This window comes from Glycine max, chromosome 6, assembly GCF_000004515.6.
Source record: "Glycine max cultivar Williams 82 chromosome 6, Glycine_max_v4.0, whole genome shotgun sequence".
Lineage (NCBI taxonomy): Eukaryota > Viridiplantae > Streptophyta > Magnoliopsida > Fabales > Fabaceae > Glycine > Glycine max.
The window spans coordinates 21,424,448-21,436,401 of NC_038242.2; the positions used below are offsets into that span (position 1 = coordinate 21,424,448).

At 34.2% G+C, this 11,954-nt stretch overlaps 1 protein-coding gene across 1 annotated transcript; it reads right to left on the reverse strand.

Annotated features, from left to right (window-relative positions):
* Positions 1-9,225: 9,225 nt before the first annotated feature.
* On the reverse strand, positions 9,226-11,268 carry LOC100814551 (DELLA protein DWARF8). The gene has a single exon (XM_003528233.5). The coding sequence runs from the start codon at positions 10,824-10,826 to the stop codon at positions 9,309-9,311; it is 1,518 nt and encodes a 505-aa protein (XP_003528281.1). The 5' UTR covers positions 10,827-11,268; the 3' UTR covers positions 9,226-9,308.
* Positions 11,269-11,954: the final 686 nt, after the last annotated feature.

The following is an 11,954-nucleotide window of genomic DNA, read 5'->3' on the forward strand; positions in this document are numbered from 1 at the left end:
TGATTTGGATTAGTAGGCTGAACCATAGCTAAAATTCACTAATAATAATTAGTGAAATTTTGGCTCCACAAATTCAAATTCAAATTTAAGTGAAATTTGAATTGAATTCAAATTTTCCTCCAATTTTGTGTGACACTTAGGCTATAAATAGAGGCCTTGTGTGTGCATTTTTTCAACTTTGATAATTTGAGAATTACACTTCAAAGTTCAGACCTCATTTGAGGCATAAAATTTTGTGCTCCTTCTCTCTTTCTCCCTCCACTCATTTTCTCCTACCTTCAAGCTCTTATTCATGGCTTCTTATGGTGGTAAGCTTGTTCTTGACTCATCTTCTCCTTGAAGTGGCGTCTCCAATCATCTTTCCTCCTTCTCCATTCCGCTTCCATTGATCTTCAAGAAGCAAAGGACTCCATTGATGAAAAAGATCCAAGGCCTACAAGCTCCACATGGAGCTACATCAATTAGGATCTTCATCAAGCTTTCTCCTTCTAAATTTATTTGGCCTACTAGGACCCTTTTTGTATTTTGGTGGTTGAATCTCATCAAATCTATAACTGGCCACATATTCATACCATTAATTGATGTCACCTTACGTCCATAACAAACACCATATGTATCCCTTGAATATTAATTATTCACATAATCGACAACCTTAAAAAAATTTAATTGTATTGCAACCACTACATGTTTGCAAGGTATGCCAACCAATCTCCAAAAGTTACATGAACAACTCTGTTTGTTTATACCAATAATAAATTTTTCAATAGAATAAATATATGACTTCAAAATGTCCATCTCCTTCCCAAGCAGCTACCTAATTCCCAAACTTTTCAACCTCCTAGTCCAACCTTTTTAGGGGCTTAGGCATAACTTCACCTTTGTAAATGAACCTTCCTCAAACCCTTAATCATTTCGTACTCAGACCTTCATAAAACCTGAAAAAACCCAAATAAAAATTTAAATTTTTTCAACTTCACAAATTAGGGACCACTGCAACACGGTAATAGGAGATAGGGGAACCACTAGGAAAGGAAAAGCAAATAAACAAAATGAAAAAAATCACAGTAGCTGCTACAATTCGAAGATGACTCCTCTCTTGAATGCGACAACACGTACACATGAAGGAGACTCTCTCGTTTTGTTTCCACTTAGTAGATATCACATTCAACATCGATAACACTTACAACCACTTACGATCAACTATTGGAAAAAGCCACTACCACTACCGAGAAGACGAACTCACACTTTTGAAGAATCAACATTTTCCAATTCCCAGTCAAGTTTTTTTTTTTAAATTTTTATTAATGAAATATAATAATAGGATTTTAAAAAAAGAATAATAAATAATGACATGGCTGGATCTGCCTACGTGTTTACTGATAAGGCTTGATGACGTGACACTCTGTCTATCACGTCATCACTTAACATAATGGGACTAATGGCAGGTACTACTTTGAAACAAAAAAAATTCAGGTATTTAATTGACCAAAAATGAATTTCCAGGTATGAAAAACATATTTAAGCCTATTCAAAAGTATACAAATTTCGATGGATTTTTTTTAGGATGGATTTTAATGGATTTCGTGAGAGTTTTTAGTAGAAAATACACATAAAACAATCATACCCAAACCCGTGGGATTTCATGAGACTTTCTTTCTTTCTTTCTTTTCTTGCTAATTGATATGTTTTTCTTTTCCCATCGTACATAATCCCTTGTATCTTTGTTGGAAGCGGTAGACAATTATAACTTGTTTTACTGTTTTGAATCATGAACAACATGTCCTAGAGTGTATGATATGAGAGATCATCACAATTCTTCGAATTTGGAGCATCTATACAAACCATCTTGATTCCACTACTAACTATGTGGTTGCTTCAATAGAAGTCTCACATTATTTTCTAAGCTAAGGTAACTACTCTTCTAAATATCACGACCACTTCTTGCTCTCTAATCAAAAGGAGCAGATCCAGTAAAAAAAAATCCCATATACATTGATACTATTAGTTAGTTTAAGAAAACAAAGCTTGCTGGTACAAAATATTGAGCCACATTGCATCAATAATGACAACTGATTTATAGGTAAATGTTGAAATATATCATGGTAAAAACAACTTTAGAAAAACCATAGCATGTAATTCCAAACTTACTTTATAATATGTAAAATATAATAATACTAAGAGAAGTCAGTGTCCATGACTTACTAATATATGGGATTTTGTGAATACCAAAATAAACACAATAACTAATATACAAATAATTAAAATTTAAGTTAGAAACTCTAACACCATAAACACTACCTCGACTTTTCTTTGTAGTTGTAATTCACCTTTAGGGTCAATACCATATAATAAGGACCTTTGTGGAGTTAAGAAAATCGACAAAAAAGGGATATGCAGAGTAAATTACTAAGTAAAAATTGTCTTACAACTTTTATAGACACTACCTTAACTTTTCTTTGCAATTGTACAATGTTATAAGACATACCCCGTCTAATATATATATATATATATATATATATATAAGATGATGATGCACATAAAAATTGTCTTACAACTTTTAAAAGGAAAAGTGATGGAAAAATTAAGTTCCAATGGCCAAATCTATTCATAAAAGCACAAAAGGTCTTTGTATAACAAAGTGGATGAGATATAGGGAGAGAGAGAGAGAGAGAGAGAGAGAGAGAGAGAGAGAGAGAGAGAGAAAGCAATTACCAAACCTTTGTTAACTCATCCTCAAAGTAACCATCAAACTTTACTCTGCATAGTACCATACAAAAAAATAACACCATTATGAATAATTCATATAACCGAAAGAGAAAAACAAGAAAAGATATAATTGTTTTTAGCAAAGACTATTAATTAAGGTGTCCAGAGATGTGAGAAAGTAATCAAAATAAATCATAAGTTACCAGAGTTGTGAGAAAATCGTGATTGAAGATTGTTAAGGTGCAGAGAAAATCACAATTAAAGATTGCTAGCGTATGGAGAAAGAATTGTGATTGAAGATTGCTAAGGTTGGGTGAAAAACGCGAATGAAGATTGCTATACATGGTGGTACCTAAGCCTCAGGTCGACGGTGATGCCAATTTTGTGATGCGCTGGTGAAGGGTTCATCACCATCTCTCCCTAACATATCTTCTTTTCCTCTCAAATCTGCCCTTGTCCCAGATCTATGATTCATCCCAAATTTGCGTTTCATTTTTGTCTTCCACACACCAGATCTATAGTTTGCGAAGGAAGAAAGATTGTCATTGACCACAATGGAGGCAACAAAGCTCGTCGTCGTTGACAATGGAGGCAAAGTGTAAGAGGCTTAGGGTAGGGTTTTCATAATTGTTGTGCATAAGTATACTTTGTAATTAAGTCATATAAAAATTGTTGGATTCTCCCTCTTTTATTGCTTCTTTTTGTGTGAATCGTTAGGATTTTGGCACCATTTGAATTTTGTCCAGTAGGTGATTAAACTGGTAAATTTATACTATTTTGGTGGTGTATTTTTTGTAGAAACGCAGAATAAGGCTTGGAAGAGAAGTTGAAGATCTAGTGACTCTCGCTCAACGTGCCATACGCGCTTAGCATGACCCATTCACTCAGTAAGCAGCATTTTACGTGAAAGTAGGAAGGGGGAATAAATTATTTAGCTTCCCACAGAGAGCAAAGGCTAAGGTTCATGCAAGAAGAAAGAAAATCAACCATTAGCAACCATTTCATCCCTTCATCTTTATTCTTCTCCATTGTCTCCAGCCTTCTTCACCTTTTTGCAATTGTAAGCCTTTCATGACAATGAGAGGCTAAACCACCCATTATTTGGAGTTTAGTAACCAAACACTCTTGATGTAATGACTCTTACTATCTATTTAATGTTATTTTAGTTTCAGTGACTCTTTTTTGTGCTCATTCTCATGCTTGTGGCTTGATCATCCATATTCATGCTATGTTTTAGGGTTTAGGCATTGAAAAATGTTCATCTCTTAAGAACTAGAAAAGAGCATCTAAATAATTCATCTCTAGGGATAAAATTGTGTTATTTAGCCTGTTGTATGCATCTTCGTTAATAATGCAATTTAACTAGTTTATCTCTTAAGGGATTAGGAAAGGAATTAGGTAAATTAGGCTTTTTCGTATAAGAAATCATGGCTAGAGTATATGAGTAGATGTAGGTGATAATTGGAATAATATTAAATAGAGAAAAATCATTAACATTGCATCAAAAGTAGTTTCAGTAGGCTAAGCCCCAACATATCCGTATTCCGCATCAATCGTCGCTTCACCGCTCGGATTGTTTGTTTTCTTGCCTTGCACGTGCTAGATAATTAGCTTAATTTTATGTCAATTTACTTTTAATATTCCATATCACAAATATTTGAATCAATTCATTAATTGCTTGAAAAATGGATAGACACAACTCTGAGTATAAACAAAGTCCATATGGACTTGACACTCGAACTTCCATTTTACTTTACTTACTTGGAAGAATTGGTGCACTTGCCAATGAGTTAACAAAGAAAAATAAGAATAACAAAAAAAAATTGTTTCCTTTGTTTTTTTTTCAAACAAATAAATAAAATAAGAATAAGAATTAGGTCATTAGAACTCACTATATAAAAGAACTTTTAACCCTAGAGTAGTTTTACAAAACATTTTATGTTCTTTTTTCTTTGACTCTCAAGAACCCTAACAGAGCAATCGAAGGAAGAGCTCTAGAGAGTACCAGAAATGCCACCATGGCTAACGGAGAACGTTTGAGCGACTACATCGAGGTAAAAGATGAGTTACTCACGCTTGGGAATTAGAATGAACATGTATAGGGATCCCTAGAGGATCAATTTTTGGGTTGTTTTATGAAATTCAATTATGTTATTATGTTTTTAATTGTGGATTGATTGTGTTTGACGGACCAATTGGTGTCCCGATGCAAAATTGTTGTAAAATTGATATGTTTTTGTGTTGAGTGTGAATCCTAGGGATTGGGGTTTTTTTTTCTTCTATTTAACATGAATTGTTGAAATTAAGATTATGATTTGAGTGCATAGAATATTCATGTATATGAACTATACCTTTTTCCAAATGATTGAATTACCTTTAAATATTCATGTGTATCAGCGTAACTCTAAGTACTTGTATTAATTCGATTATGAAAAGTAAATTATTTACTATGAAGAATTGTATTCAATGCTTAATATGTAAATTTCCATCACAAGTATCATGTTGTTTCTTCCATGTGAAATAAAAATGTGGCGAAGAAGAAATCAATTCCTTATTGTGACTATGTGTAGCAATTGAGTGAAAAGTCTATCGTATAAATGTTATAGTTTGGCCTTTCCTCCTTTATTCCAATTCATGATTCATGAGTCCCTATTTCATGATTCTGTGTTGGTAATGTTTGTGTAGACATAAGGTATTAAAATGTTTTTTAGCTTCAAAGTCATTTCTTTAGTAAACTTTCAGAAGTTGCATGTCGATCATAAAATTGATTAAAGATTTGTCATTATATGAATATATTTTCAATTGAAATAATTTGGAGATACGAATCCTTAGCCTTGCGATGGTTACTATGTTTAAACCATATAAAATATTCGTATATAAAAGAAAATATATACGTGAAATATTATTTTATATTATTAGTGATAGATAAGTGGTTCCTTTTTTTGCTAGTACACTGTACACATGAGTAGATAATTAAAATCTGCAAGAAAGATTATTTTTAAGTGGTTTATGTAATTTTGATCTAAACCAGAACAATTTGTCATTATATACATGTAGGAAAGCTTTGTTACATGCAGGACTAATTCATTCATGGATTGTGTCTTCTATTATTATTATTATTATTATTATTATTATTATTATTATTATTATTATTATGTTGTGGTAAGATCTTGAAAATTAATTGTGTTGGAATTTGGAAATATATATGATATTATGCATATGTGTTAGCTATATATTTATGTATGCATAAGAATTTTTGACATGGGATTGTTTTCAAATTTTTATATTGGGATCATGAAATTGAGATTGAAATTGTGTGTAAGGAATAAATTGAATATGTGTTAAATTGTGAGATATTAAAATTGTGGACATGGAGTTTGGTTGTCAATAAGTATGTGGTTAATACTTGAGGTGATATTACTTGTGTTGTAAGTTGTGAATTATACAATAACCCGACTGGTGTTTACCTTGAGAAAAATGTTTATGTGCGAGGTGTTAAAAGGAAAGTGTAGGATTAAAAGTTAGGTGAGGTGTTAAATTGTAGCACATTGTGTTAAATGTGTTTCAAAATAAGTGTAAGGTCATGAGTATTGTATAATTCATGAGCAGTGTTTGTATGCAAAAGTTATTTTAGGAGTTGGACCTGAATGAGGAAGGTGGGGCTCTAATGGATTCTTCGGAGTCTATAGGCATTGGAAAATGTTCATCTCTTAAGAACTGCAAAAGAACATCTAAATAATTCATCTCTAGGGATAGAAAGGTGTTATTTAGCCTGTTGTATGTATCTTCGTTAATTATGCAATTTAACTAGTTTATCTCTTAAAGAATTAGGAGAAGAATTAGGTAAATTAGGCTCTTTTGTGTGAGGAATCATGGTTAGAGTATATGAGTATATGTAGGTGATAATTGGAATTATATTGAATAAAGAAAAATCATTAGCGTGCATCAAGAGTAGTTTTGGTAGGCTAAGCCCCAACATGCCCGTAATCCTGCATCGACCATCACTTTACTGCTTCGAGTGTTTGTTTTTCTCGCACTTGCACATGCTAGCTTATTAGTTTAATTTTATGTCAAATTTACTTTTAATGCCATATGTTACAAATATTCGAATCAATTCATTAATTGCTTGAAAATTGGATAGACACAACTCTAAGTACAAACAAAGTTCATTTGAACTCGACACTCAAACTTTCATTTTACTTTACTAATTGGACAAATTGGTGCACTTGCCAATAAGTTAACAGGTTTCTGAGTGACTAAGTGAGAACAAGAGAAATAGCTCAAGGTCGAGAGTGAGAGTGAGAGTGAGAGGGAGCAAGAGTAAAAAACAAAAAACAATAACCCTATTAAAGATGGCTTTTTAGAAAACAATGTTGAACTCTTAATTTCAACATTAGTTATTAAAGAAATTGACGTCAAAAGGCTGTTTCAACAACGATTTTTCAAAAACCAATGTCAACAAGTTGTAATTATTTACAAAAATGTCACCATATTTTTTAAGACAACAATTTTTATAAAATCGATGTTGATCTCGTGTTGTAAAAGTCTTTTTTTGTAGTAGCATGTTTATTTTTAATGAATGTGAGAAATTGACTCATGTATAAGTGGATAAATATAAAAATGGTTTTTTTTATACATGAGTTGGTATATATATAAATGTGGTTTGAAACAATTGTTGGCATGATTTTTGTCTAGTGAGATTGTTATTGTGATGATAAGACATTGCATTATATATACTACAAGTATATATGCTACTGGTAAGACATTGCATTATATAGTTTTTATACAATTAACATGAGTGATGATTGAAGGATAATGAGTCCATTCTACTTGTAAATATGCTAGGAAAAATTGATTTGTTATGTAATAGGTTAAGATTATTTGTATAAGATGAGTTTCATCTAAAGTGTTAGGTGAGAAAAATCATGGATCTTTATTCATAATTTTGAATAAAATTCATGGAGTCCTTTAAAATCTTAAAAATACATAATGTCCTTTCAAATCTTATAAATTTATACTTTTATAAATTCATTAAAATTCAAACTACAAAACTCTAATTGTAAAAGTCTTTTAAAAAAATGTTAAAAGTTATTACATTCTTACCAAGTCTCTTAAATCCATATGATTTTTTTATATGCCAAAATAACATTTTAAAATCCTAATCCAATACACCCCTAAAAATAACATTTAATTTATTTTTATTATTATTATCATTATAATAAATATTTACGACAATTTCATAAAATCATGATAGTAAAAAAGTTACTATAATTATAAAAAAATATTAATGTTAATTAAATTTAAATTAGAATCACAATATATTTTTGTTATTAATAAATTTGAATTATAAAAAAATATTTATTAGTTAGAATATTTTAATCATGATTGGTTGTTATAATTAGAATAATAATTACCTTAATTAGAATAAAAATATATATTAATATTCTTAATTAATTTTAATTATAATTAATGATTATATTTATAATTTGATGAGAATGAATACGGTGATGTCATTGGTATTTGTCCATGTTGTAAAATCTTATTTTATATGATATAGTAGATAGATGTATCAAATTTGTTAAAAGATCCTTAGACTTTCATTGAAAAAAAATCAAACTTAATTATTTAATGTGATAAAGTAAGTTATGTGTCATTATATGACTGAATGAGATATAATCCATACTAGTGTATGTTGTTTTTAACATGCACCAAAGTAATATTTTTAATTTTTATTTTTATATAAACATGGCCGATTCAAAGTTTAGATGTGTGTTTAGATGAACATTAATAAAGTTGATTTTGTAAAATTAATTTTGATAAGAATTAACTTTAAAGGAATATGATTTATGTTTGAATGATTTTGATTATAATTGATTTTAAAATAAAATTATGTATATTTTATTTAACCAGATACAAAATTATTTAAAATTACTTCAATTTAAAATCAATTCTGATTTTTTCTCTAATATAAAATTAAATATGTAAAAAAATCTTTAAAATCAATTTTAGACTTAAAATTAGTTTTACTAACATAAAACTAAACCAGCACCACCCAAAAGCTATGAACAGCAACTTCAATTCAACGTTGACAACCGTGTTAGAAAATTTGAACCAAACCTGCAGTCAACCTGTGAGCTAAGTACATGACTTGAGTTTCGGATGGAAAAGCACATAAATAATTGTGGATCCCCCGACCTAAGTTTTCATTTTGGTGGAACAAATATCCTTTCTTAATCACGATAATTATCAAATGAAGTCACATTTGAACCCAATAATGTCATGATCTATTTTCAAATCGCATCCCTCAATTGACCCACACCGACGTCCCCGTCACTTTCATTCGGTTTTAAACAAAAAGAGAAAACCTGCCGCCCAAAACAGCGAAACCCCCAACCAGAGTCGCGTCTGTAAAATTGAAAGGATCGAAAATCCACAAAATAATTTCGCAAAACTGACCATTTCAAAAGAAGAAGAAAAGGAAAAGAAAAAAGAAATAGAGAGGAGAGAGAGAGAGAGAGATAGAGAGAGAAAAATTTACATTATACATCACTCTTGTTTACTAGTTACTACTATAATTAAACAATTTTTCCGTTTCTTGAAACTCATTGCTCGAAACGCAGCGTTTCCCTGTCCTGCATCGGCGCAGCTTGCCAAGCCGAAGCCGCAATGAGAGGGCGGCTATGCCACCCCAAAGTCAAGCATCCTTGATTCTCTTCCACGGAGTACCCTTCAGCAGAGAAAAGAGTCAGCAACATGCTGGCTTGCTTGTACGCGTTTGACCCCAAATGCAGCGGCTTGAAGCCGGCTTTCTCGAGCCGCTCCCTCCACTTAGCCAGCGGCTCGTGCCTCTCGACTCGCGCCGGTCCCTCGCTGCTCACCACGTTGCATATCTCCCTTTGCAGGTACATCTCCGCAAGTGCCTTGTCCGGTTCGACCGGACACGCCTCCAGCGAGTCAAAAACGGTCGAGTAGTAATGCAACGCTTCCGTGAACCGCTCCAAGAACCGGTCCTGGTTGTGGTTCGCTTCCTGTTCTACAACGGAAATAATCTTCGGGTTCAAGCTTCGGATCCAACCCAGCACGGTTTCGATGCCCGAACCTATTGGATCGGAGTCCGAAGCAAGAAGCCGATGCAACTGCATGATGGAGTTAACCGCCACGGCTTCGTTCGGATTCACCTGCAGCATCCACGGCTTCACGTCTTCGAGCCGCCACGCCGCCACGCCACGAAATGCAAATCTAACATTAACCGACCGCGCCAGCTCAGCGAGCCTGAGCCCGATTTCGCGGAGCGTGTCGCGGTTGTCAGATGAGGGAGGCCCAATGCCCGTGAGCCTCAACAACGGAGGCCCACCGGGCCGAAGCGCCAGGGCCTGAATCAGCGCGGGCCACTGGAGCCCCTGCATGAGATTGAAGTCAATCACGTGGACACAATCATGACCGTTGAAAGCTTCTAAAATAGCCTGATTCGCCGTGAAGTGCGCGAACTTCAAGTAAGGGCAGGCCTCGTAGTAGTGGTGGTAGAGTACGTTGTCCTCGTACGGATACGAGGACGACGACAACGTTTGAAACACGCCTTGCCCTAAGATGCGACGGCGCAAGGCATCGATGAAATATCCAGCGACTTTACCGATTCCGATGTTGGTGTTCACGTGAGCCAACAGCCCCTGCATGTTCTCGATGAGGGAGCCCGCGAATGCGAGGTCACCACGTTGCACGGAATCCGCACAGGTCATCAGCGTGTGGACGAGTCTTATCCCTGAGTCTTCTTCCATTGTTACCAGCGTTGGTTTGTGGTTTTGATTCTGATCCGTGTCGAGATCGAGAAAATCCGAGAAATCGTAGGGCAACGACGCCGTTTGGTCGAACTCGGAGAGAAGCGTGTCGACCCAGGAACCTATGTCGGAGGGGTTGTAGAAGACTGTATCGGAGGCCAGCTGAGATATGTTATTGTTGGTTGATGAGTTCACAATGTCCATCACGTTCTCTAAACGCTCCATGTTTTCTGCCACGTGTTGCAGCTCCGATGAACGGACTTTGTAGCCGAAACCGGCGAGGTCGCCGTCGATGTCCCAACTCTTGCTTCCGCTGGAACTGCCGTTGGAGGAAGATGAAGCCATTTTCACAGATCAACTTAAAAGATGAAATGAAAGAAAATTAATTAATTAATTCCCTACTCTCTCAAGCAGGTTTTAGTTTTAGGTTTGTTGACATAAAGAGAATTGTGGACAGAGATAGATAGAAAGAAAGAATTGATTTATGGCACTGATCGAGGAGAGGAGAGGAGGGGTTGTGGTTGGGACTTGGGAGTGAAAAGTGAGTGATGAAAAGGAAGGAGAGAAAGAGAAAGAGAAAGAGAAAGAGGGAGAAAGGGATGTGTGAGGAAATTAACGGAGAAGTTGCCTTGTATAATGTATGACCATGATGCGTGATGCTACTTGCTAGTTTGTGTTAAGTAGCTATCAGCAGTACTAATGCATCAAATTGAAAGATACTACTACTACGACACTACTTATATAATTCGTGGCCCTTTTTTTAAAAGGTACCCCTAATGCCACGGTAACGTGCCTTTGATTTTTAGTAGCCTAAAAGGTGGCAAAGGTGGCCAAGTAGATGTTATGATGCCCAGTCTCATCTTGGGGTTTTGGGAGGGGCATTGACGCCAACAAGTGGCGTCTGGGTCTACTACCGCGGTACCACCATTCACAATTGTGATTTGTGTGGATTTCTGGGGCCAGACCCCAAAAGTACAACACCCTGTGAAAACAGTCAATTACTCTAGTTTACTTGACCTACCCATCAAGGTATAAAATTTTAAATGGCAATGTAATCATATGCTAATTCCAACTTGCTCTCACTGTAATTTCACATGTAACTTTTTTTTTTTTTTTTACTATGACACTCATACTTTTTTTATTAGGTTAGAGGTAATGAGTGTTTTTTAATACCTGGTTGTAGCTGAAAAAAAATAATTTTATACATAAAAAAAATTAAACAAAAATTTTCTCTCTAAATAAATTATTTTCATTCATGTGAGTATAATAAGATCCTCTACTAAACCAATCATTTGAATTACTACGAGGCTAATAGCAAGTATTCATCCATTAATCCCTATTTGAAAATTAGACCGACTAGTTTTAGTGAATCTCTCTTCCTATTCTAATCACATTTTTTTAATCATAGAATTCGAATTCAAGAAATTAATTAAAAGGCGATTAAATTCAATTTCAGTCGGATAAACTACATGT

What these genes read in the sequence shown, in the direction of transcription:
- LOC100814551 (XM_003528233.5), bottom strand. Translation starts at nt 10,826, where the DNA reads ATGGCTTCATCTTCCTCCAACGGCAGTTCCAGCGGAAGCAAGAGTTGG.